The 27,791-nt window shown below is 38.4% G+C and overlaps 1 protein-coding gene across 5 annotated transcripts in view; it reads right to left on the bottom strand.

Annotated features, from left to right (window-relative positions):
* The window catches only part of Capn7 (calpain 7), a 34,098-nt gene that overhangs the window by 2,064 nt on the left and 4,243 nt on the right, over window positions 1–27,791 (bottom strand). Inside the window, exons 3-19 of one of the 5 annotated variants that reach the window (XM_021182003.2) lie at window positions 25,757–25,914; window positions 24,815–24,882; window positions 22,754–22,954; window positions 20,071–20,157; window positions 17,102–17,228; window positions 15,353–15,438; window positions 14,674–14,767; window positions 11,182–11,328; window positions 10,622–10,728; window positions 9,684–9,804; window positions 6,325–6,469; window positions 5,422–5,521; window positions 4,378–4,513; window positions 3,718–3,793; window positions 1,723–1,868; window positions 685–747; window positions 94–224 (exon numbers count right to left, since the gene is read on the bottom strand). In XM_021182003.2, coding sequence (XP_021037662.1) covers window positions 94–224; window positions 685–747; window positions 1,723–1,868; window positions 3,718–3,793; window positions 4,378–4,513; window positions 5,422–5,521; window positions 6,325–6,469; window positions 9,684–9,804; window positions 10,622–10,728; window positions 11,182–11,328; window positions 14,674–14,767; window positions 15,353–15,438; window positions 17,102–17,228; window positions 20,071–20,157; window positions 22,754–22,954; window positions 24,815–24,882; window positions 25,757–25,914 — 1,993 coding nt within the window. Of the gene's footprint in view, window positions 1–93; window positions 225–684; window positions 748–1,722; window positions 1,869–3,717; window positions 3,794–4,377; window positions 4,514–5,421; window positions 5,522–6,324; window positions 6,470–9,683; window positions 9,805–10,621; window positions 10,729–11,181; window positions 11,329–14,673; window positions 14,768–15,352; window positions 15,439–17,101; window positions 17,229–20,070; window positions 20,158–22,753; window positions 22,955–24,814; window positions 24,883–25,752; window positions 25,915–27,791 lie in introns of those variants that run through there. The other 4 variants (XM_085828536.1, XM_085828537.1, XM_085828538.1 and 1 more) reach the window with 4 other exon arrangements.

Here is a 27,791-nt window from a genome sequence, read left to right as displayed (position 1 = left end):
AAAGCTCAGTGGCAGGGTGAATGCCTAACATTCATGGGGCGCACACTCGCACAACACACACACACACACACACACACGGCTACTCATACAAACCTTGGTCCTCTCAGCTCAATCAGTAACGGTCCAGTCTTATCTATATGGAATTGGTAGATGGGGTTATTTTTGTGAGTCTCCTGAAAATTTCCGCATCCTCCAGCACTTTGACCACTCCACTTTCCATTTATCTGTAAAGTAGAGTTTCTGTATTAGTAAATTTCACACTCTGATTTCTCCACTCTGGTTTGTCACAGCCAGTCAAGTCTTCACCCACCCGAGCTGCTTTACTGTACCCCACCTCTCAAGTATAAAATCTCTCTCCCTGCCAGAAATTCTCTCGGGAATCTTCTGCACATCTGTTTTACCCACACTGCAAGCTATTTTCAAATTCTCTCGGAGTTCATCTCCGTGGACTGCTAACAAGCAAAAATACAGCTAATTCTCTCTCTAGAATTACATGTTTCTATTTCCACAGAAACAATCCTGCTCACTGTACTCACAACACAGATCTTGTATTCGGACCAAAATAAACAGTAGTTTCCCTTGTATTTCTGTAAAACTCCTAAGACAGTTTACTTAATAATGAGAAATGAAAGGAAGTAAATTTCTAAAGGCTACAAACAGATTGCAATCCACAGAATTCCTTACCCGTTTGGATAAGGTATATGGTGAAGGGATCTTCGAAAAAGTAAAGCTGCAGGCTGAATACACCTAGATTTAAACAAAGGAAACAGGCCCACTGAAGATTATCCTGAGAAACGTCATAGCACACTGATCTATTCCACTATTCCACACCTCAAATACTAGTTGGGATCAAGTCACACTGAAGTACCCAGGAACCAGGGGTTTGTCTTGACTGTCACAGTGTATGACTCAGGACAATTGGCTTCTCTGACTGAAGAGCCAAGAAATATTAAACAGTTCCTAATGTCTTTTATCATTAAAAATCCATCCAAATTGAATTCCTTATATGTGACAATCCTATGTACAAGAAAATTGCAAGTGACCTTCCCAGCAATGTGACAGCAGTGTAATAAAAACAGTTAAAATTGTTTTTGTTTGAGGGGGTTTAAGGTGAGGTTTCAAGCTAGCATTTAACTTGAGATTCTCTTGCCTCTGGGATTATAGGTGTGTGCTGCCTCCACCATCATGCCCTATTGAAAATTGTCATTTAATTGCATTTATTAATCTACATCTCAGGAATAAACCATTATGAAGAAAATATGTTCATTCAAAATGTTACTCAAAGTAAAATACAATTTTTTTTTTTGGATTTTCCAGGCAGTTTCTCTGTGTAGTCCTGGCTGTCCTGGAACTTGTTCTATAGATCTGACCTCAAACTCAGAGATCCACCTGCCTCTACCTCCAAATTCTGGGATTAAAAGTGTTTGCCAGGACTACCCAGCACAACTCACTTTTTTTTCCCAGAAAGCATAATTACTTAATTGATAAAAATATAAAAGTAGAAAATGATTTTCAGAAATAGATTTTTTCCCCTAGCACTCCAGAAGTTGAGGTCAGAGTATATGAATTCAAGACAGCCTGGGCTAGAAAGCTAGGCTAAAATGCATAGCAAGAGTCTGTCTCAGAGAAAACACTTCGTGATCCCACATTGAAAGCAGAGCCTGTCATAAACTCTGTCTCACTGTATTTTGCACTACATGGTTCACGGTTGACGACTCTTACCCGGACTGTGTAATGAATCGTATTCTGTTTCTCATACTGAGAAACCACTAGGGTGAAGGTGTGAGTCCCGGGCGTGGTCAGCTTTATCTTAGTTAAGTAATGAGGGCTGTTAATTCGAATCCCATCAATGTATGGAGGTGGGTCAGCTGCACAGACATCATGTTTACAGAAAAGATTTTCAAAGTCAGGATTAGCTTTGTCTTTTAAGATACAAAAAAGCATATAAACACATCTATTAACATTACCCACCCCTAATGTAGAACTAAATAAACCTTAGCCATGTTAAACTAGCTTCTTAAAGTCCCCCTTTAATGTCTCATCTTATTTTCCTTTCGCCAATCAGTGATTTGGTAGGGATTTTTCTCTGACTTTTATAAAGGGTTGTTTGTTAACAGTGATTTGTTTGTCTGCACACCCAGCGTGGAAGTCAGAGGGTCACTTGAGTCATTTCTCCCCCTCCACCATATGGGTCGCAGGGACTGAATGCAGGCTCTCAGGCTTGGCAGAAGACAACCTTTATCTACTGAGCCATCTCACCAGCCCATGGGCTAAGTTTTCAATTTGTGTCTCCTGTTTATTCTTTCATTAATGGAGAGCAAAACTACCTAGTGTGATGAAAATAAAACTGTACCCTAGAAGTATCCTGAAAAAATTTCACAGAAAAGAGGGGGGCACTGTTCAATTAAGAAAACATAAGAAAAAAAACCCTTTTAAGTTTTAAAAGTAAAAGTAGTAGTAAATGTATTTCAAAGTATAAAACCATGTAAAATTTTCATGCTAGGAAAATATTTGTGTGGTTTTGTTTTTTTTTTTTAGTTACATAATGATCAACATTTGAAAATAGCTAGTTTGACTTGGTATTGCCCACTGGACTTCATGTGTCATGCCAACTGCAGAACTGAGAGAGACTGACTGGTGAGGCTCAGTGCCTGTGCTGACCAGTGTAATGGTGAAGAATGCATCTTTTCCTCTATGACTTATCCTCTCCAGCCCTACCTTCCTGACCTTTTCTCAACAATCAAGGTCAACAATGATTACACAATGCTAAGTCCAACTGCATCTTCTCTGACCTCTTGGACAGCAGGAGATAGAGGTGTGCTCTTTTCCTCTTGGAGTATCTCCTCTGCTAAGATTCTATCAAGCCTCACTGTACCATCAATTGCTTCATCACATCCTGACTGAGTTTTCTAGTAACAGTACCAACTCCTCTGCTCAGCTACAGATGCACGTCCCGGGCATCCAGCTCTAGCTGTGGCTTTTCTCAGAAGGATTTACAGAGTCCAGGCTTCAGATGCTACCTCCTCCTGTGCCTGACTCATCGAGCTGGACCTCAAGCCCCCACCTCAAATCAACTGCCCACTTGGCACCCTTACCCGGAAGTCTTATTGCCTCAAATTTAACAAGCCAAAAATTAACTTCCGAGTTTACTCTGTAACGAAATCTTAAGATATGACCAATGCTTACCCATCTTAATAACTACTACAGCTTGCTTTTACTTAAAAAATAAAACAAAATACCCAGAATCAGCCTACATCAGCTCAGGAACTCCTTATACAATCCTACTGAAATTCAAATCTGTCCTCTTGGTCTTACTCTACAACTACCCAATACCCAAGGTCAAGCCACCAGCATTTCTCAAATAAAACTGCCTCATTTGGGGCTGTAATAAATGCTTAGAAGAAACCCAATGCTCTTAAAAAGACAAATCAGACCATGTCATTTTACCTCTGTTCCCTTTTTGATGCTTTATAAACCTTGGCACATTTTAGAAATTAAGTTCTGATGATTATGTACAAAAATATGTAAGTCTAAATTTTAAGAGTTTCAAAATTAAAACATTTTACATATACACCAACCTAAATACCCAGTATGCTTTGCTGGGTTTTGTTAGTCTACCAGCATAATTATAATTGATTTCTGCATGCCATCGACATAAGCCTTTCCTCTCCAGCTCAGTGTCCGAGAATGCTGCAGCATGTGCTCAGCAGAGCTTACCTGGGTAGTAAACCTTCTTGCCATCAGTCTTGTACACAACCATTGTGATAAACTCACGGTTATTTGCAAAGTCATCCTAAAATCACAGAGAATCCACAGTGGTTAGGAAAATGGACTCAAGATGTTCTCTATTCTAAGTGTTTAGAAAACTAATTTTCAAGAGCACCTCAGCTATTTAGTTCTATAGAAGCCATATTTTTTCTGAATAAATGACTACTATGTAAATGATTAAGATTATAATTAGCCTTTCTACAATCAAAACTAATGACCTACTTTTCAAATCCCTTCCAGAATATAGTAATTTAATAAGTTTTAAAGAATGTATCAACCTTCATGTTCTCATTGAAAAGCAAGCTCCTCCTTTAGGGAATCTGAATAAGACTTCAATATCTAATTATAAAATAAGGAAATTTACCCTGGGACCAAATAAAGTCCTCTCCAATCCACTGGACCAGTAAAAAATAAAAATAAAACAAAATATAAAATATAAAAAAAATAAAAAAAATAAAATCTACCTAATGACACTCATTTACTTGAGAAAACATTTTCAGAGCGCTTATATAAATGGAAATGAATAGTGATAAAATTATGGACCTAACAGTTAGTTATATTTGAAAGAATTTCTGAATTGTGGGTGTGTCATTAGAAGGATATCTGTACCTTGTCTGTTATGTGTCTACTAAGCAAAACCCAAACTGCAGCACCCCCTTGTGGACACTGCACCTCCAATTTGTACTGGGGGTTGTTGGCCAGGCTATAAGCATCTTTCACAGGTCCTTGTTTAGCATCCCAAGTACTAAAAATAAACAAAAAGACATCAATGATTAAATTTCTCATGCAGATAAACATTTTTAAAAATAAATATTTTTGATTTTTTTTTAATTTTAGAAGTATGAATGTTTGGCCTACATGTCTGTTTGCTTGGTGCCTACAGAGTTCAGAAGAGGGCATCAGATCCCCGAGAATTATCTGCAGATGGCTGCGAGTCACTTTGTGGGTGCTGGGAACTGAACCTGGGTTCTCTGCAGGAACAAGAACTTTCAACTGTTCAGCCATCTCTCCTGTTCATGGCTAACCTTTTAAATACTACTTTAGATAGTGATGTGTTTCAAATGCAATTAAGCTATCAGGGTTGTTTATTTATTATTTATTATTATTGATTGATTGATTAAGATAGGGTTTCTCTGTGTAGCCCTGGCTGTTCTAAAACTCACTCTGTAGACCAAACTGACCCTGAACCCAGAAATTTGCCTGCCTCTGCCTCCCAAGAGCTGGGATTAAAGGTGTGCACATAACAGCTATCAGGATTTCTGTTTTATCCTTTAAAACGTTTTTGGTGTAATAAAGTAGTAAAAAAAAAAAAATGGCTACTGGCAATGACAAAGAAGGGTTGATGATCCTCCTGATTTGATCACTATTTGAAATTTTTGATGTGGGGAATAGGCACTGGAAAGGCAGCTTGTTGTTAAGAGCATGTACTGCTGCTGCAGATAACCACAGTTCAGTTCCCAGCACCCACCCTGGGCAGCTTACAACTGTCTATAACTCCAGCTCCAGAGCACCCAACCCCCTCTTCTAGTCTCCCAGACACATGTACTCATGGACAAAGCCCCATTCCTATCTCCACATAATTTAAAATTTTTTTTAAATCTTTCAAACGTAGAGAACATTATAAAGCATAGTCTAAAATGTATAAAAACTTACCTGTGAATGCAAGTTGATTCTTTAAAAAGAGCTGGATTCCAACTCAAATAAACTACATCATAATACTGGCAAAGATCATCCCAGGAAATCCAAAATATTCCTAAAAATTAAATGTCTTTGTTAATCTAAAAGAAATTAGCAATAAACAAATTAAGCAAGCTGGAAGAAGTTCAATGGTTAAGAGCACCTGGCTACTCTTCAAAGGGCCCAGATTCTCTCCCAGCACCCACATGATGACTAGCAATGTTTTCTAATTCAAGTTTTAGGGATCCACCTCTAAGGGCACCAAGAACACACACAGTGCAAGATATGCATGTAGGCAAACACCTATATACGTCAAATAAAATAAAAATAAAAGAGACTGTTAAGACTGTCTAAGTACACCTCATCTTGGAAACAGGTTATTTAGAAATGACACTGAAGGCAGGTGAAGCTACAGAGTTAGCTCAGTGGTTAAAGACACTTGCTGCTCCTGTGGAGGGCATGGATTTGGTTTCCGGAACCCACACTGTGTCTAGTTCCAGGGGATCTGGCGCTCTCTTTTGACTTCTGCAGGCACTGTACATATGTGGCGCACATACATAGACGCAGGCAAAACACAAAAATAAATAGACAGACTGGGGAGTTGGCTCAGTCCATAGGGTGCTTCCTGAACAAGCATGATGACCTGAGCTCCATCTCCAGCACTCACATAGAAGCTGGGTTACCAGTGTATGCTGGGGAGGCAAAGACAGGTGGAGCCTGGGGTCTTGCTGGCCAGACAATTTAACCAGTCAGTGAGCTCCTTGTTGAGTGGAAAGGAAGATGCCTATTGTTGAATCGTGGCCTCCATGTGCATATGCACATATACACTTGTACACCCCTCACACTCCTAAAATGGCAGTAAATTACAGACACACTTACCATTATCTATTTTCTGAGCTGTTCGGGGATCAAAGTTTAAATACTTTTGCAATTCTGGGGTCCAGTTTTTCACATCATTCTCACTGTACCTTCCTTTCCAGCGTAAATGGCTCCAAGGGTTTTTTAACTGAATAAATCTCAGCCCCTGTATTAAGAGACAACAAAACAAAATGATTAACAACAAAGAGATTTACCACATACTTATATACTCTTATATATAGTTATAATACTCTTAGACTGAACTTTAATTACTTAACACTTAATAAAAGGGGAACATGAAAGAGTAGAAAATTCTGCTAAACTTTTCAGAGGCATATCTCAGGCATCAGAAACATCAAGAGCATATGGCTGCAGATACTTACTGGTAAACAGAAAAACAGCAATTTAACCCAGAATAGAGGAAGAAATTAAAGAGAATTTTAGAAAGCTTGGCATATGCTGCAACATCCCAGTTCTAGCTATTCCCAGCAAAGGAGAAAGCCTTAGATAGGTAAGAAATGCTGTAAGGCTGTGTGGACTGAAAAGCAAAGCTTGAACCACAGATGAGCCTGAGAGTAAAGTAAGGAACACTCCCTCCAGGAAAAGACATAGAAATGACTCAAAGGAGTAGGGAAAACTGAAATGAAGATTGCAGATTGTGCAAGAATGTTACACGCACGCAGGCATGCACACACGCACAAATAGGAATGTATTAATATAAGAAAATCCTAAGTGGAAAATGTCACAAATGAGATTGTAGCTTTAATACTATATACAAAATAAAGTATTGTAGGCCTAGTAACATAAAAGAAATTTAAAGTTGGCAGGACACGGTGGCATGTGCCTTTTAATCTTAGCACTTGAAAGGCAGAGGCAGACAGCTCTCCAAGTTCCAGGCCAACTAGAGCAACACAGTAACACATCCTGCTAAAAAGAAGAAGAAAGGAGGAGGAAGAAGATGAGGACAAGGAAAAGGAGGGAGGGAGGGAGGGAGGAAGGGAGGGAGGGAGGAAGGAAGGAAGGAAGGAAGGAAGGAAGATGTCAGATTTGAGAAAAAAGTCAGATTTGAGTAAATGTTTCAAAGATTAAATACATCAGAAACGAAACCACACAGTAAAGGAAGAACCCAGGAAAGGTTCAGACTCAGACACAGAGAACCCTAGTTAAAGCTTCAATTTTGTGGGCAAAGATCAACGTTGACAGCACAACGTTCACATACAAATTTAAAATGGGGCACTCCACAGGCTATAAAATCTGCTCCAGCTGGGTAACAATGCTACAATCTGCAACTTGAAAGTAACTATTAATGAAATATATTACTGGGCCACAGTTTATTTTGTTTACATATACTCCAGTAAAGAATGTCTTTACAGAATCACAGTTAGGAAATCAATACTATGCAACTCATGGCGGATAATTTGTCACTAGAAAGTCTGTTGTTTCTCTATCTGTACAAAGTTAAGTCACATGCAGTGTGAAGATGCTATCTTACTCTCTTCACACTGCACTGACACCTCAAGGAGACTAACAAGAAAAGGAGCTCAGGACTGTATAGTGACCACTAACTGCAGCACTCCTGTGTGTAGAAAACTCCAGTCTAAAGCAAAGCGCACCTTTCAGCTTTCCTGCTTTACATCATTTATACTTTAAGGAATCAATTTTGTTGCTATGTTTAAGGAAATACACAATTTTATATAGCACATATGGGGCTGGAATCCTGCCTAATTGAAGACCAAATCTATGACCTCATGCCTGCTAGTCCAGTGGAATCATAAAGTTTAACAGTTGTGGCAGGCTCATACTGCCTCCCATTCCTATACAATCATGTGTCACAACAGCACTTGGCCAGAGATGGACCTTATGTACCACAGTGAACACACAGTTATAGTTTCTGAAAATTCCTGCTGTTTAGTGACATCACAGCCATCCTAATGTCAGAGTGCATTACACATTTATAACTAAATAAACCAGATGGCTTGTTTGATTAGAACTGAACTCAACACAATCACTGGCCAAAATACTATGAATAACAGTTATTACTGTTAAGTATTATGTATTTGTTGTTTGAAAGGTCTTATTACATATCCCAAAGAAACTATGTAGCCTAGGCTGGCCTTTAATTTGCTTCCTATCCTGTCTCTTGAGTTCTAGAATTTTATCTTTTATTCACCTCTTTTTTAATGTATGGTTTTCTTTTATTGTGAGGTTTGTAAAAACAAACCCATTGTACTGTCAACTGTCAAGAGTATAGTATAGCACATGTAATCATGTACAGTGAACAATACCTAATAATGACAAATATTTATGGCACAATTTATATACTCCCTGTATTTAGGGGGGGTTGTTAATATTTTAGAATATACTTCTACTGAGGAAAAAAAAAAAGCCAGACATGGTGGCACATACCTGTAATCCCAGTACTTGGGAGTTGGGAGGCTGGGCAGATGGGTTATGAGTTCAAGGCCAGCCTGGGATACATGGCAAAACCCTGTCTCAAAAAAAAAAGCCTTAACTGTAAAACTGTATGCCTTAAGCTAACAACAGCTTCACATATCTTGTGTTTCCTGTTGCGCCATTTTCTCTTGTGTTTGATTTAATCTTGTATTTCTTCCTGAAGGCCCTAGGAGCAAGACAGACAGACAGACACAATATTGCCTAGCTGTGTAGTAGACCATATCATCTAGGCTTCTGTATATACACTATTATGTCTGCATAACAACAAAATCACAAATTTCTTGGATTATATCCTGGGATTAAATGACCTATTTCTGTATGCCAACTTAATTAACACCAAGTTTAATTAACAAATAATGAGTACTGTTTTAGCTGAATGACCAAGTCTCTCTGTTCAATTAAGGGCATTTAATAACACTTGTGTCTTCTAGTACAGAGAGCTCATCAGCTGTTCATTCAAAAATGACAATAACCTGAAAAGTAATGAGGTCACCTATTCTAAGACCTTAGCTGCAGCACATACTGAGAAAGGGTCTAAAGGCCTGTCAGTGTGCAAAGACGTTGCAGAAGAGAGACCATGTGCACACAGATCCATGGCATCTCTTATTTCTAGCCATCTTTCTCCTTTTCCTTTCACAGGTACTTATCTTCTATACCTCTCTACAATGACTAACCTTGAGAGCGGTGTATTCATCTCAATGGTGGTGACTTCTATGGAAAGGAAGAAAGTATGGTGGCATCCCTGTTCTGCTGTCACTATCTCTACTGTCACTGAATTTCATTTTCCTAATTTTACCTCCTAATTTCTAATGGTAGAGTCTGGGCTGTTTACACTCCTAGGATGGCTCTAAAGTCTGACCATCATTGCGATACTATAACATCTTATCAATCAAGAAAACAAATAAGAGAAAATTATAAGGCGTAACCTTGAACTCTCTAATATCCAAAACTGCATAGGCATGAGTGGGAACCAGGCCCCACTTCTCCCCTTCAGCTTCAGTCATCACTCCCGTCGATGCGGTGATGAGGACATGTCCTTTGTGAAATCTGCAGAAGCCCCAACATGAGGAATTAAAGAAATGCATTTGAAACCTCAGATCACACTATCTTTCCTGTACTCTCCACTGGCATACATGAAAACTTCAAATTTAAAACCTTTTTAAAAACTGGCTATCCTAACATGAATTATTTCCTTTTTTTTCCCCCCAGAATAACTTAATTCTCAAGCAAAAATCTATCAGTGAAGAAAAACAAATGCTGTATTTTCAGCTTACAATAAGGATGAAAATATGAAATAACAAATTTACTTTTCCAAAAGAGATCTGGCTTACCAAATCACAGGGTTTCCTACCTTTGATTGTGTTTGTTATGATTTGGAAAATTCCCTGTACCTCCATATAAATTACCCACTTACAGCTTAAACTCTCAAGACTTTCTTTCTTTTCCCATCTTCCCTCAAACTTGAGAAGTACTAGTAGGAGCATATAGTTTTTCCACACTCTGTATTCCATATTCAATTCCTTTGGATTTTCTAAAATCTGGATTAACTGTAGCCACTATTGACGATAACTAAGGCTGGTGGCAGCACACACAGTGGAGTCTGTGTAACTGACAATGAGTGCTCCTGCTGGAGCACGGTGTGCAGAGGTGACCCCAACACTCAGAATGCTGAGGCAGGAAGATCACAAGGGGAGTTCCACCTGCACCACGTTGTTTTGTCAAAACACAAAAGGTGACAGCTTTGCAATCTCTCTTCTAAATAAAGCATGATGCCTTTAGACAGCCTTGCTTACTTCAAAAGGAAGACAGAAGGGAGAGGGGGAGGAAATGAAACAAAAGGAGAAAGGGCAGGAAATACAATTACCTTTGATAAAGCATTCTGAATGAGTTATCCTTACTGAACGTCTGGCTATCTGAATGCATGGCAATCCTTTCTGGTATCCACCCAGTCAGTGCATGCAGATCAATATTCTGAAACATAAACACATTTCAGTTAATAAAATCCTCGGGAGAGCTATTAAAGCTCATTTGATTTGGCATAATGCTCTTGATAGGTATAAATCTGAAGAGGAAGTTAAGTTGCTTTTCTGCTCTTTTTTAAAGATCAGGGGAGAGACTGTGGGGGGTGGGGGATGAAGGAGTGATAGGGATGTAAATGAATAAATAAGTTAATGAGAAAAAAAATCAGTATGATACCCACTCCTCATTTGACCTGGAAAAATGCACTGCTCTGTATCTCAATATCATAGCAGACACATATATTTTAGGCTTTTCTGGATACATAATTTGCAGCACAATGCAAATTATGCTTCTTATCCTTACATAAGAAAATAGGTACCCTTATCATTTTCCCACAAACAAAAACCTCTATCAACTTTAAACTTTATAAACTATAGGTGTCTATAATATATATCCGTGACTTACTGAGTTGGATCCTGGGAAATCATATCCTCCCATAACTTTCATGTATGCTTTCTCTATAAGTGACACCCACAATTCACTTTTATTGTTGGAATAAGAACACAGCAATTCTCCTTTATGATCAACAGGTAACTGGTCATCAATTATCACCTGCATAAGAGAATATTAACTTCCTTAAATGAAACAAAATACCTTTAAATCTCAAGATTTAAAAAATTTGCATGGAAAGCAGACACAATATATCTATTATTAAGATAATGACAGCTTCATAAGATGTTCATCATTTTAATACAATGCCTTTATGCAGTCTTATAAGCTAATCTCACTGACAAGCCACTAGTTAGAAGAGACATGTATTTGTATGTGCATGTGTGTATATATATAAAATCAAATTATTTAGAGATTCTAGAATGTACATTATATTTAAAGTTACAAAAGAGCCTTGCTATTTTGGGTTTAACCATAAAAAAATTTCCTATTCTAAACCTGTAAAAGTACAATATTATAACTAAAATATACATGTAAATAAGCAAGCAATACCACAGACATGATATCTAATTAATATTAAAAATTATTTGTGCCGGGCACATGCCTTTAATCCCAGCACTTGGGAGGCAGAAACAGGCGGATTTCTGAGTTCGAGGCCAGCCTGGTCTACAGAGTGAGTTCCAGGACATTTCCAGGACAGCCAGGACTATACAGAGAAACCCTGTCTCGAAAAAAAAAAAAAAACAACAACAACAAAAAATTATTTGCAAAACATAGTGATAAAAGAAGAGTTGTAGTCTGAGAGTAGTACAGAGATTACTGCTTCATAAACTTTTTTTTTTGAGACAGGCTATGTAACCCAGGCTGGCCTTGAACCAGCTAACATCCTGTCTCACCCTCCTGAGTGCTAGGTAACAGGTATCTGCCGCCATTCTCAACACTGAAAGACTCTTTTTAAACAAGAGGTTATTATCTTACTTAAAACTGTTTAGTTTTTTTTTAAGATTTATTTTATTTATATGAGGACACTGTAGCTGTCTTCAGACACCAGAAGAGGACATCAGATCCCATTACAGATGGTTGTGAGCCACCATGTGGTTGCTGGGAATTGAACTCAGGACCTTTGGAAGAGCAGTCAGTGCTCTTAACCACTGAGCCATCTCTCCAGCCCAACTGTTTAGTTTTTAAGTAATCAATTTAACTCTAACGTGTGTTCCCAAACAACAGCATTATCATTAGGATTGGCACATAGTCTGTTACAAAGGCAAGTTCTGGTCACAGATATACTTGTGGTTCAGGCCTGCAATCTAAGCTACTGCAAAAGCTGAGGCAGGATTACAAGTTCAAGGTCTGTATGGATTAAAGCACGTGTTCAGGGATAGCATGTAACTTAGTGAGTTTGTGTCACTTAGACAGACTGGAGCTTCAATACAGCTTAGAGCAGAGCTTGTGCCTCACCATGAATAAGGCCCTAGCAGGCTCAATCCTCAGCTTTACCAAAACATACTTACTGAGGGCTGAGTAAGTGTTACTGAGCTACAGAACAATGGTTTTCAGTCTCAGTCACCAGGTGATCTTGTTAAAATGCAGGCTCTGGGGACAAGAGAATGGCTTGGTGGTTAATGGCACTGATTACTCTTCTCCTGGGCCTGGGTTCAATTCCTAGCGCCTATAAGTCAGCTAGCAATAGTTAGTAATTCTAGTTCCAGAGCACTGTTTCTCAACCTTCCTAGTACTGCAACCCTTTAATACGGTTCCTCATGGTGTGGTGACCCCCAACCATAACATTATTTCATTGCTACTTCATAATTTTGCTACTGGTATGAATCGTAATGTAAATCTCTGTGTTTTCCAATGGTCTGAAGTGACTCCTGTGACAAGGTTATTCAAACCCCCAAAGGAGTGCAACCGACTGTTCTAGAGGATCTGATGGTCCTTTTCTGATCTCCTTAGACATTGCATGCACACGGTCCACAGACATGCATGAAAGCAAAACACCCGCATACATAAAATAAAAATGGGTAAAACTTTAAAGAAAATTTGCAACTGATTCAGTACATCTGAAGCAAGGCCTAAAATTCTACAATTCTAAAAGCTCTCAAGTGATGCTGAATTTGATACAGGAACCTAGGGGTAGATAGGTTCTAGAGAATGCTAACAAGGAAGACCTTATTATGGAGTTCAGACAGCTAAAAGAAATGACAGCAGCATAATTTAAATCTACATATATGTCACAAGAAACAATTAAAGTTTCTAATATCTCATTATGATTGTTTATGAAGTCTTCTGAGCTAATAGATTTAATTTATCTGGTTTCCTTTATTTATTTATTTATTTATTTATTTATTTATTTATTTTTTTGAGTCGGGGTCTCACTGTGTAGTCCTGTGTGGCATGAACTTATTATGTAGACCAGGATGGCCTCAATCTCAGAGATCTGTCTGCCTTTGTCTTCTGAATGCTGGGAATAAAGCCATGTGCCACCAACCTTTTATTACTTTATAATTTTTTAAAAATTATTATTAGTTATTGTTGTTGTGTGTGAATGCACACTATGCATGTGTATGTGTACAAGCACATGCCAAGGCAGTAGTGTGGTCTCTCTCACTGTCCTTCCACCTTTATGTCCCACGGGGTTCAAAGGTCAGAACTCATGTCCACTCTGTTTGCAAGGGAAGCTTTACCCATGAAACTATTTAGCTGGTCTTGATTTCCTGATTAAGTAAAAAGTCAGAGCCTTCTTGTTGTCTCAAGGCTCCAAGAGGCAGGAAGCCTCCACATTTGAGGCCAGAATGAGATGCATTAACAAAATCCTGTCAGAAAGGAAACAAACCAAAAAAGGCTAACATTTTTAAGTCATTAGCAATTTCTTATTAGAAATTTGCATAATGTATTTGAAAAGCATTTTTTTTTTTTTTTTTTGAGACAGGGTTTTTCTGTGTAGCCCTGGCTGTCCTGGAACTCACTCTGTAGAACAGGCTGGCCTCAAACTCAGAAATCTGCCTGCCTCTGCCCCCAAGTGTTGGGATTAAAGGTGTGCGCCCAGTACTGAAAAGCATTCTTTAAAAAGACTTGAACTGAGTACAGCCACTCATGCCTGTAGGGCCAGGTTACTCCAGCCTAACTGAAGACAGTTTGGGCAAAACAATGAAACCTATATATAAGAAAAGATTAGAAACAGCTGCTCCTCTAAAGGACCAGAGTTCAGTTCCCAATCCCTATATCAGACAGCTCCCAAGGACCTATAACTCTAGGTCCATAGGATGTGAAACCCTCTTCTGGCCTCTACATCTACATGCACATATGTGGCTCTTGCTTATATGCGTGCATGTGCATGTGTGCGTGCACGCGCACATACAAATTAAAAATTAAATCTTTATCAACTAAATTAACTTTTAAAATCTTTACACAGTCAACTTCTCTTAGTTGTTTCCCTTCAAGATTCAAAGGTAAGGAGGTGATGAAAGAGGAGGTGGAAGTAGGATCAGGAAGGAAAAAGACATTCACCTTTCTTGGGACACCATTGAGGTGAAGTTTTACCATATACTTTCCACAGGGATTGTACTCTGGTTCTCCATCCTTATTCTGGGGGTAAATTATGCTTTGGGAAAGGAAAATGGATATTAAAATACCAATACTAATATTCAACATCAACTAATATATAAGACTTTATATTACTTTTAAACAAATGCCATTCATTTATAAATGCTACTTTCTTCCCAATTTTATAAAAATGAACACAAGAATATTTTAATATTCTAAATACTTTCTGGTTTTGGTTTTCCTTTTGAGATAGGATTTCAATATGTACTGAGGTTGGTCTGGAACGAATGATTCTTTTAAGTGTTTTAACAAATCATATATTAAGTAGATATATTTTAACCCAGTTAAAAGTAACTTTTATCATTGGTTTTGAGAAGTAAGGTAATTTCAATATAATTAGGGCACTAAGTACAATTCTAATAAAGTCACATAAAATTCAAACTGTATAATGAGGTCTAGAGAGATGGCACAGCACTTAAGAGTACCTGTTGCTTTTGCAGAGGCCCTGGAACCATCTGTTTAACTCCCACAGAAAGGACAAAAGTTTGGTGGTCTGTCCTCTCTATTTTCAACATGCATATGGTATAAGTTTTAAATTTCCAAATAAATAGCAATCATATAAAAGGTAAACACAAAAATTTACCTGGTAATTAACTTCTTATTGAATCGTCTCTCATATGCTGCACTGATAGCCAACGATGCCACAAAGGAACAATCTGATACTATTGTCTGTTAATAAGAACAACACAGTCTTCCATTCATGCAACTTCAGCATTTATACAATACTTATTCATTATATCCTTAGCTTTATATTAAATATCTTATTATTTATTTATTATTATTATTATATATTATTAAATATCTTATTATTATATCTTAGCTTTATATTAAATATCTTATTGTTTTATTAAATATCTTATTATTCAAACAGGAAAACAGAAATGTCATGCTGCCAACTCACATATTTTATTCAAACAAATCCTAGAAGTGTTTCAATGAAGCTAATTTAAAATCCTTAGGGTGTGCCCCCCCCATCTGTGTGCGTGTGTGTGTGTGTGTGTGTGTGTGTGTGTGTGCGCGCGCGCACGTGCACTCTGGAGGGTAAGCATGTACATGTAGGTATATATGCAGGCCCAAGGTCAATGATGGTGGCATTGTTCCATTCAGTCACTTTCTTCCTTTTACTTTTAGAAAATACTAGTATGTGTGTGTTTGTTTTTACTTATGTGTCTCTGTATGTGTCTATTTTGGGCTGTATGTACACACGAGTATGGATACACAGAGGCCAGGAGAGGGCACTGGATATCCTGAAACCGAAGCTGAAGGCACTTGTGAGCCACCATATCTGAGGAGTGGGAACCAAATTCATCTACCGTTTACTTTTTGAGACAGGGTCTTTCACTGAACTTGAGGCTTACCAATTCAAGTAGGCTGGCTGGCCAGTGAGCTCTGCATGCCCAAGGCTAGGGTTACAGTAGTGTGCAGTCACCCTGACTTTTTCTTTTTTAAAAATGTTATGTGTAAGGGTGTTTGGTCTGTATGTAATTCTATGTACCACATGTATGCTTGGTGCCCAAAGAGGTCAGAAGGCGGCACTGGATCCCCTAGGACTGGAGCTACAGACAGCTGTGAGCTGTCATGTGGATGCTGGTATGAATCCAGGTCCTCTGGAGGAGCGGCCAGTGCTCTCTCTCCATCACTGAGCCCCCACGTAACCTTCTGTGTGCTTCTGGGGATGCCAACGCAGGTCCTTAGGTTTGTGCAGCAGGTACATTACTGACTGGGCCAACTCTCTAGCCCCCAAGAATTAAATAATTAATTAATTCTTATAACTACTTCTTCGTCAAAGGTGAAACTCAACTCTCAAGTTTCACATCTACAAAAGCACAAATCTGTAGTTGGGGCTGGGGCTGCAGCTCAATGATAGGGTGACTGCCTAGCATGCGTAAGACCCTAAACTCAATTCCCAGTACTGAAAAAAAAATCTGTAATTGCTCAAGACAGCTTCTCGTGTTATCATTTTCCCAACGTTAAAGCCAAAATGTCCAGACTGTATTGGGCATGGTGACACACACGGGCAACCTGCTGGGAGTCTGATGCTGGGGATCACTGAGCTCAAAGCCAACTCAGAACACAGCGAAAGGCTGTCCCAGAAGAAAAAAAATTAACAAAATTTCGGTCTTGTTGTAAGAAAGACTCCTTTATGGCACTGAAGCATGAGTGCTGGGATTACAGTCTGTACTACCAAGGCAAGCTGAGAATAACTCGAAGGATGAGACATGTCTGCAATTATACCCATGCAAGTAAATATACAGAATCTAAGAAAAATCAAATCTGGATTCAAATTTTCTTAGTGAAAACTTTCTTGAACATATATAACATAGGTGCTTACCTGCTTTATGCTAAAACTGGACACAGTGTATATCATTGTAGGATTGTTGCTGAGATCTTCCGGTCGTACCCATTTAGAAAATGTAGTTTTTTGTTTAGGTGATAATGGAAGCTTGCCCAATCTATCACTGAGGTAACAATGAAAATTTAAAAAAATATATTAATTTTTAAAGATGACTTGGAGCCAGAATGAAACCTTCTTTTTGGTGCAAAGATCACATCGTTATACTTTTGTCTTCCTAAAATAGCCAGTCAAATCTGGCTCTTTACACATAACCTTGAATTCAATTAATCTCAACAACTTCTCCAATTTAAAAAAAAAAATCAACATACATAAGTGAAGACAAAAGCTTGTATTTACTTAAAAATATGGGAGCTGGGCATGGTGGCACATGCCTTTAATCCTAGCACTCGGGAGGCAGAGGCCAGCCTGGTGTACAGAGTGAGTTCCAGGACAGCCAGGGCTATACAGAGAAACCCTGTCTTGAAAAACAAAAAAACAAATAAATAAATAAATATGGTACAGACATTTAACTTATCACAGTTATGACGCTCAGGAAACTCAACAATGAATGGAGTCACGAACAACACAAGCTAAGTCTCCTGAGGCTTAGGAGCTCCAGATCCTTCCCTTGCCTCTTGAAAGGACAGAGAGACTAAGTTAGTAAGCAGTGGCCTTGTAGCAAGCATCATGCTAATACTTTATATATTTAGTCTCCACTTACATCCTCAAAATAACTATATTCAGTTAAGCATGTCTGGGGGAAGCACAAAATGGTCACCAAGGTCATACAGCGAAGAAATGACATTTGGATCCAAGTCTGTGATGCCAAATCCACCATTTTATCCACTACACTGTACTTGCTCTGTGCCGCAGTGCCTCTTTAACGCCCACCTATAATACCAATTAAAAGCATCCACCTCCCCACCCCGGGAGTGCCTTCCCTTTCCTACAGCAATGGCAACACCTGTCTAGATCTCAAAAGATTTTGTGTAATGTGTAATATGCAAACTAAAACAAAGTTGTATAACATTCTTTAATCCAAGAACACCAATGAGTAGGCAGATGAAGAAGACTTTGTGCTCAAGTATGACCTGAAAACACCCCAAGTACTAGTTTCTTAACTGTAGGTAGGATACCGCTAGACTTTCATGAGCCCATGTTGTTGTAAATCTCGAGTATAAAAGTTTACCTACTGGGTGGGTAGGGAAGCGGGGGAGGGTATGAGGGACTTTTGGGAGAGCATTGGAAATGTAATTGAGGAAAATACGTAAAAAAAAAAAAAAAAAAAAAAGTTTACCTACAACACTGCTCAAAACATTTTTAAAATTCTGAGTCATGTTCTTGACCTTATGCTCACCCTACAGAATAAATTTATGACTCCATAGTATTTGTTCTCCCAAACTACTGAGTAATTAAAGTCAGTAATTTAAACACATTTCTTTTCTTCAACTCATAAGGCTATTAAAAGTATTTTATAAAATGCAATGCTTATGACTTAAAGGTTAACATATCACCAGACCAAAAAAAAAAAAAAATCCTTTTTAATCTTTCACTCTCTACACCTGATTCTCAACCTGGGGTCATGACCCCCTTAGGGGATTTGAATAACCTCCACGGGGGTCACATATCAGATATTCTACATATCAGATAGTTACATTAAAATCAGTAACAGCAATAATGTTACGACTGGGGTCACCCCAGCATGAGGAATGTATTAAAGGGTTGCGCATTAGACGGCTGAGAGCCACTGCTCTAAATGAAATCACATTGTGGAGCCCTTTTCCTCTCACTGTTAAATGAACTTAAAATGTTTATAATTATTTTTTCTTTTCAGTATTCTCTATGTAAAATTTAGATGACAAAAATGGAAAAATATTGCCACCTAATTCACTTTAGTATTCATCTATTCTTCTCCAAATTTAATTTATTCAGTACAGCTTGAGAACTTACTATAAAAGAGACATTGCGCTATATATGTGATGGGACATGGTTAAACAGACATGGCCTCTGTCCTGACGAAGCTTGTAATTCTCAGCAAGAATTATACACAAGAAGTAACAAGTAAGCAAATAATTACACACAAAAAAAGAAAAGGAGTAAAAGAAAACATCCCCCTGTGATATGCTAGTCTTAAATGTAAAGACCTCTGTGTATGGCCACAGCTCCCTGGATGAGCTATCACTGCCTCCTCTGTGTATGGCCACGGCTCCCTGGATGAGCTATCACTGCCTCCTCTGTGTATGGCCACGGCTCCCTGGATGAGCTATCACTGCCTCCTCTGTGTATGGCCACGGCTCCCTGGATGAGCTATCACTGCCTCCTCTGTGTATGGCCACGGCTCCCTGGATGAGCTTCTGACTTGTATCTTACTCTCTCAGTTATGTTTTTAATGTCCCCAATTCTGACTGCTCATGCTGTATTATTGCTGTTAGATATTCCAGCATTAGAGATGTAACTTATCTTAAATACATATAAATTGAAACTACAAATTTACATCTCTTTAAATATATTCACACTAAAGTAGTTTATCTTATAATTATGATGGCAGTATCTTTGTGTAGGTATTTAGTACATCTCTAAACACTTAATTACTTCCTGGACTTTCTTCTATTGTGATCCAATCATCAATAGACCAATGTCTCCTTAGTACTTGCTCTGAGCCAGGTATTATACTAAGTACTATGTCTATAATGTTAGGTTAAAATCAATTCTCATGAGCCCATGACCAGGCCAATTAGAACAAATATGAGCGTGTGGCAGGATAGCATGGCACTGTACTAAAGTGACAACTTCATGTTACTCACTCAGATCTTTATTGAACAATTTCCCACCTCTTTCCCATAAATAATCTTTCCCAACTGTTATACATAAAATTTAATTTTAAGGTTATGAAGCAAACTGGACTTCAGAGTACTGAAAAACACTTTAAATGATCCTGGAAGTAAAAGTTAAAAGCGCTTACTTACCAAAAAGGCATTGGATAAGCAAAGCGTTCCCTTAGATCAACACTCATGAAAGGAACATATTCTACACCATTTATTTTTGATGTTGTCCTACAAGGCACAAGAAAAAAAAATCTGTTTTCAAGTCTATATTAATCACCAATCTTACTTAAATCCTAAATTTAAATGACAATAACTTCCCAGCCTTTTAGCTAACACCAAAGGTCAAACTTCAGAGACAAAGTGTGGTAGTGCATTAAATCGACAGCTTCATGGTATTCGGGGCTTTATTAGGACAGTTTTGATTAAAAAAAAAAAAAAAACAGATGATCACTGCTATAATTCAGTTCAGTTTAATAAGAACATTCTTTTAAGATTAACATCCTGGGCTTGGGATGTAGCTCTTTTGCTATGATGTGTATAAGATTCAACCTTCAGCACAAATATTTAATTAGCTAAAGTAGCAACAGCAGGGGATGGGGGAGACCACCTGACATCCACTACAGAAATACTGTAGTCTTAAAATTGGCCTTTGTGTCCAATACAAGGATATAAAGCCAAGTCTATCCTAATCCCAAAGAAACAAAGCAGTAACTTGGTTATTTAGGAATGTAAAAACATAACACAACTCTAAAAAAATGTGATCTTTCTATATTTTGGCTATGGGAATATGGACAAAGTCCTGAAAGAAGAAAGTGTCGTAGAAACAGCTATGGTCTGTTGACAAGTTCAAGTGAAGTTGGCTGAGGCTCTGTAGGTTTTGTTTTGCTTTTTGCATATATTAACTATCTCCTTTTGGGGATTTATCTGCTGGTGCTGTTCAACTGAGATAGGGCTTACTTCACTGTGCAGCCCAGGCTATCTAGCTGGCCTCGAACTCAAAAACCCCTGCATTAGCATCTCAAGTGCTGGAACTGCAGTATGTCTCCATGTTTGGTAACAATTTCTTTTTACAGATCTGCTTTTTTTTAAGAGTATGTGCAGAGTAACTTACTTAGTTGTAGCCGGGCGTGGTGGCGCACGCCTTTAATCCCAGCACTCGGGAGGCAGAGGCAGGCGGATATGAGTTCAAGGCCAGCCTGGTCTACAAAGTGAGTGCCAGGACAGCCAGGGCTACACAGAGAGACCCTGTCTCGAAAAAACCAAAAAAAAAAAAAAAAAAAAAAAAACTTACTTAGTTGTTGGGTAACAAAGCAGTCAGCAATTGGATGGATACAATAAATGTTGGGACATGTACCCTCATTTTCACTTGTATGAAGGATAGCTGTATTTTCAGAGAGTTTTGTTACAGTGTGGAATTTCAAATGTGTGGTATGTATAAAAGTAGTATACAGATAGTAAGTAGACAAAATGATGAATTGTCACTGTTCTGGCTAGCCTCAGTTGAGGAAAAAGCTCCATAAGATTGGCAAGCCTGTGGGACTGCTTCTTAACTAGTAGCCGATGGGGTAGAGTTCAGCACATTGTAGATGGTGCCATGCCTAGCCTCATGGTTCTGCATTCTATAAGAAAGCAGACTGAGCAAGCCATGAGGAGCAAGCCAGTAAGCAACAGCACTCCCTGGCCTTTGCATCATCTTCTGCATCCAGGTTCCTGCCTTGTCTGCATTCCTTTCCTGACTTCCTTTAATGATCAGCAGTGATATGAAAGCATAGTTGAATAAACGCTTTAGCTGAATAAACCTTTTCCTCCCTAAAATGCTTTGGTCTTGATGTTTTATCATAAAAATAGTAAAACCCTAAGACACTAAATTAAAGCCTCAGCTTTAAAAGGAACTTTTGTTGTTGTTTTGTATTTTGCTTGTTCACATATTATTTTCCCTAGGGTTAATAGGTGCATAATTAAAATCTTCAGCAAGAAAGGAGCTGCTCTGGAAGGCAGAGAGGAGGGGATGCCGCTTCCTTCAGCTCAACCTCAGGAAAATTTAAAATGAATGCCCAACTATGAATGCCCAAAATAAAATGACCTCCCCAACTCAAGAGCAGCCAGCTGGCTCAGAGATGATCCTCTCTCATCTGATCACTGATTCAGAAGACGGTCAAGGATCTCTACATTACCATGGGTCTTGCTGATACTGGTTTTTGAGGTAGAGTCTCCCTGTGCAGCCCAGGCTGACCTTGAACCTGAATGTATAAGTCTTTCCTCCAGAGGGCTGGGACTACAGACAAGTGTCATGTCAGCTCAGGCTTTGCATTTTTAATAGCCCCCGAGGCTGCTTTCAAATACACTAAGCTGTCTGCCCAGACCAGGGCTCAGTGAACATTTTCTGTAAGAAGGATGTCATATACAGTTTTTCAAAGTGGTTTCTGTTATGATTCTATTTTCATTTTCTCTTTAACTCTTTTTTAAGAGCTAAAGAAAAAATGGAAAAAGTATGCCCAGCTCCAGACTTTTGTGTGCTGGCTATGTCAGAGTAACCCCCATGCCCACAGCCCTTGTGGTTGCAAAGGAGCACAGAGCATTAGCAGCTGCCCTAACTGCTATGCTCATCAGCTTCAAGACTTAGCTCTGCAGAGTACATGTCTAGGATTAAATGCTAACACTAAAATATATTAGAACCAACACATTTTAACTATTCAAGCTGATAACACAATGATGTTAAATAATAGTCCAATGCATCACAAAAAGATCTGAAGATAACTCCGAATGAAGTGCTCTGCACTATGTTGTTTACAGTTTCATTACAATGAGTTGTAAGTGGGTTTACCTGAGCACTTCTATCTCTTCTGCTGTGTACTTCTGTCCTTGTGCATCACATGACTGTGGACTTATAAATGCTTGAGGCTTTTCAACGAAAGGATTAGGTCCTAGAGGAAAATGTGTCCTTACTGGAGGAGTCTTTGTTTTCATATTTGTTGACTTGAGTTTGCAAAATGGCTTTGTCAAAGGTTCACTCAATGCTTCTGCTCTAAAACAGAAGCACAGAAGAATTGTTCTAGTTTTCCTCTTACATTCAAGCTTTTGCTTTTTTATGACACAGGGTCTCAGAAAGAGCCTGGCTCAAACTTGCTGCATAGTCTCAAAGCTCTGCTTCTCCCACCTCTACTTCCTACTGTTTCATTTAAACTTACAGGACACAAAACTTACTGCCAGTTAGCAATGCATCCTACTCATAAAATCCTTAATACTCATCAAAACTTCTCTATATAAGCTACTACACATATTTTGTAAGTACTATTTAAATGAACATCTATGTCAGACACTATACAAGGTAAAGATTGTATAATAATGTATAAATCCTATCTTTAAGGTTCTATGGATTAAAAAAAGACAACCGTGTCAAAATGATAGATGTCAGGACAGAAGCACTTCATGCAAATGAATACCCCCAAAGAGATAATAACCCTAGTGACCAAGAAAAGAGGGCAAATCAAAGGAAGGATGCTTATATTTAATGACTGAGTCTTAGAGAAGTCCACTGTAGTGAGGAAGCAGAAACAGACAGCAGAGTAACTATGGTAACTTCAAAAGAAAGTATACAGACCCCATGAAAAGCATGACTGAGAGGTGGCAGGCATGAGGTGAAAGGAAAGCAGGATTGATGACAGAGGGCATCCATGATATACAAGGGAACTTGGACTGTTCTGTCAAAGAACTAACAAGCTAACAATGTTCTTAATCCAAGATCCACATATGACCTTCCCAAGTCTTCTCCAAAATTATATGCCAAGACATAGATTTTCCTAGAAAGAAGCTCCTTAATCTTTAACAGATCCTATAGGAGCCTATAATTAAAACCTCAGCCTACTGACTTTTGCTTAGGACACATTCAGAAGTACTGGATGGTTTATCTACACAAGAATAAAAACCAATGATGATTGTAACTAGTAAAAGGAATCACAATGGAGAAGACAACTATGTCAGGTGAACATGGCAATCCTACGTCATGGAAACTGGAAGAGGCAGCTGTGTCAAGTGTCATACCTCCATGAATTTGGGGAAACAAATGAAAGCTTAACTGATGCTGAAGCAGAGAAGGGCCGAGTTACAGTTCAATGAAAGAGGCAGAACACAGCCACCATAGAACTAAGGTGATTTCAAAGTAGGAAATAAAGGCTGAATGCAACACAGGCAACAACAACAACAACAAATACAACAACATCATTTTGTGTATTCCACAGTGGGGTAGAAAGAATACTGAGACAGGGCAATCAGAATCAAAGTGTTGGGGGAGACTCAACTTTAAATAAAATGCTCAAAGCAGGCTCAGAAGTGACCCAAGCTTCACACGAAGGCCACAGACATGGTGTGAGGCTGGGAATGGAAGGCCATTCTCAATGGCTATTTTTATAGTAACTCTGGAGAGCTTTCAGAGAGCCTGTCCTGGAAGCCTGAAAGTTGTCTTGGAAGTTTGATGTTATACAACATGGAGGAAGCATTCTACTTAAAATATGACTGTCAGGGACTAGAAATATAGCTCAGTGGTAGAATGTTTGAATAGCATGCAGAAGATCTTAGGTTCAAGCAACAAAACTCCCACAGACACTCAGTAATGTTAGGGCTAAAAAACCAACCAAATATATCACAGCTCTGTTTTCTATACAACAAAAATAGACACTTCTTGAATAATGGATGGCTACTGATTTGGTCTAATGCAAGGAGCTAGAAAGAAGGTACATTTACTCAGCAAGAAAGGGTAGACTTTTAGGGCTCAGCTTATGAAGCAACATTCAGACCTCTACCACACATTAAGATAAATAGTATTTAAAAAAAAAAAAAAAGCACAATTCATGCTATCCATTGATAAGAATTTGAGTGACAAACTCACCTATCTAGCGCCTGTCGAGCCAGCTGTTTCAATTTGTTTTGCAGAGTCTTATCAGCAGTTTCAGAAGACTTAAGAGAGAGAGAGACATTCTAAAGCATAGCTCTTTACTGACCTAAACCATGTTTCTATGCAAAAATAAAATAGTCTTCTTGAAATTATGAGTAAATACTCATTTTATTTTATTTTTTATTTCTGTCTTTAAAGGTTATCACTTAAAACTCTGTTGTGTATCTTGTCACTGGGGTGAACTTAAAAGCTGTGCTGTACTTCTGTAGACAAGTGCTAATTAGACCATAAACATATAAACATGTACACAGAAGGCTGAGCAGGAGGAACCTGGATGGAGCAGCACTGATCTATCTTCTCCAGTGTTATAGAAATCAAGGTTTTTCTGACCCCCAACAACCTGCCAGAAAGCTGGCATGTGAAAGACAACAGGAACATGTTGTCCTGCTTTGCTCCTGTATGCCATCCTCCTGACAAACGCACTGTGCTCTTAAATAGTGGCTGCCCCTTGAAACTAAGTGTCTCAAGCCATGGTCCATCAGGAGCACTAAATACTAATCTACATGCTAAGCCGCTCAGCTTACAGATTTTATATGGCAAGTTAATGAAGCTCTCCAAAACCACTACTATATTTTTACTGTATAAAATTGAAAAAAAAAATTAGACTAAATTCACTAGTTACTAACCTTAAACAGCTTAAAAATGAGTAAATGTAATTTTAAAACCCAATTTCTTAGTGATTCAACAGTGGTAAAACCATATGTAATAAGGTATAAAACTCTGTAATTAACTTTCTACTCAACATTTTAGTGAAGGTTACATTAGTTTATTTATAATGATAGAATGGCAGGGCTCCTTCCAAATAAATAAATCTGTTAGTAAATCAGGTGGTTTCTTAACATAATTCCATCTAGTTTAACTCACAGCTATACCTACGGTTTTTAGACAGAGTTCCACAGCTTCTGTATATAATTCTATGGCATCTTCCACATTCCCCTTTTCATCCTCATCGAAAGCTTGTGTAACAAGAAAATGGGCACGTTCTAGATCCAACTGATGTTTTGATTTCAAAGGATCAGTACTCTTTGACTGAACTGGTATAAGATAAAGAAAAAAACACACAGAAAAAATATTACTTAAATGCAGTGAGGAAACACCAACATTTTAATATATTTAAGATATTCTTTAACCAAACTCTATAATTCTTCATTTAAAACATTAGCAAAATACACAAAAATCTCCTTTGAAAGAAATTTATCCACTCTCATAATCTTAAGCCCCCTGCCCAAACCCAATTATTCAGACATCAGGGACAGGACATTAGAAAAGCTTTATAAAAAAAATTCCCTTCAATTATTTTTCTATCAGCACTCCCTTCATTAAAATAAAAAACAAAAGAATATGAGGAAGCTCATATTCTTCTCCCTCCATAAAAACAAAGCAAACACTTGGAAAATGATAAATATTAAACACACAGGGCTGGGGGTGCAACCTGGGGGCAAAATGAGCTTGCCTCACAATATGTCCTGGTTCTATAGCTAGTACCAGAAACGGATACGAGGAGGGGGAAGAAGAGGAGGAGGAAGAAGAAGGAAAAGAGGAGGGAAAGGAAGAGGAAGGAGTAGAGTCAGCAGTCATTACATTTTTAGTAAAGACAGTACTAGCCCTGACAATAAAGCTCCTGCTGTTTTTCCTATTGAGGGCCAAGGGAAACCATCGTGCTTTTACTGCTCTGTGAAATAAGTATTTCAATTTGGGGTTTTTTGTTTTGTTTTAAATGATTTATTTACTTTATGTGCATGGGTGTTTTGCCTATCTGTAAGTCTGTACACCATGTGCATGCCTAGTGCTCTTGGTGGTCAGAAGAGGGTCTCAGATCCCTTGGAATTGGAGTTACAGACAGCTGCGAGCCACCATGTGAGGTTTAGAAATCAAACTTAGGTGTTTTACAAGAATTCTTAACTCCTGAGCCATCTCTCTAGTTCACAGCACATGTGTACATGTTCAGTATCATAAGCCCTCAAGCAATGAAAATCAAAGCCTAAAGAGGATGGTACTTAACATCCCTTAGGACGACTAAAAATAGAAAAGTCAATAACAAGTTTATTCTGGTGGCAGAGCTCTGTGATCCCAGCACTTGGAAGGTAGAGATGGGGATATTTGAGTTTGAAGCTGTACAGCAAAACCTGGCCAAAACAACAACAACAAAAAGTAAGGACTGCAGAACTGAGACTATCTAGGTGGTAGGGCATTTGCTTTGCATGAATAAGGCCACTCTTCCCACACACAGAAGAGGAGAGGGAGAGAGTGTGTGTGCTTAAGAGCGAGAACATAACTAAGAAACTTGAACCAGCTCTGCTGCTGTAATGTAAGCACTTGGAAGGCAGAGGCAGGTGGATTTCTGAGTTTGAGGCCAGCCTGGTCTACAGAGTGAGTTCCAGGACAGTCAGGGCTACACAGAGAAACCCTGTCTCAAAAAAAAAAAAGAAAAAGAAAAAGAAAAAAAGAAAGAGAGAGAGAGGAGAGAGAGAGACAGAAAGGAAGAAAGGAAGGAAGGAAGGAAGGAAGGAAGGAAGGAAGGAAGGAAGGAAGGAAGAAAGAAAGAAAGAAAGAAAGAAAGAAAGAAAGAAAGAAAGAAAGAAGGAAAGAAGGAAGTCATGGGAAAAGTCCCAAAAAAAAGGAAGGAAGGAAGGAAGGAAGGAAGGAAGGAAGAAAGAAAGAAAGAAAGAAAGAAAGAAAGAAAGAAAGAAAGAAAGAAAGAAAGAAAGAAGGAAGTCATGGAAAAAGTCCCAAAAAACTACCTTCTAAACTTTAAAAATAATTTCCTGGGAAAATAGTATATGAAGTAATGTGAATTACTTATAAAATAAAGCATTACACTTAAGAACTTCATTTACTTGGCTGGAAAATTAAATTCTTTTTAATCATGTTGGGTCCTGTGTACCCTGTCCCCCATGTTGAGAAGGAAACC

The sequence above is a fragment of the Mus caroli genome, unplaced genomic scaffold (genome assembly GCF_978045245.1).
Source record: "Mus caroli unplaced genomic scaffold, Mus_caroli_1 scaffold_12, whole genome shotgun sequence".
Taxonomy (NCBI): Eukaryota; Metazoa; Chordata; class Mammalia; order Rodentia; family Muridae; genus Mus; species Mus caroli.
Note: the sequence above shows the minus strand (reverse complement) of the source record. Positions and strands in the feature narration are given on the sequence as shown.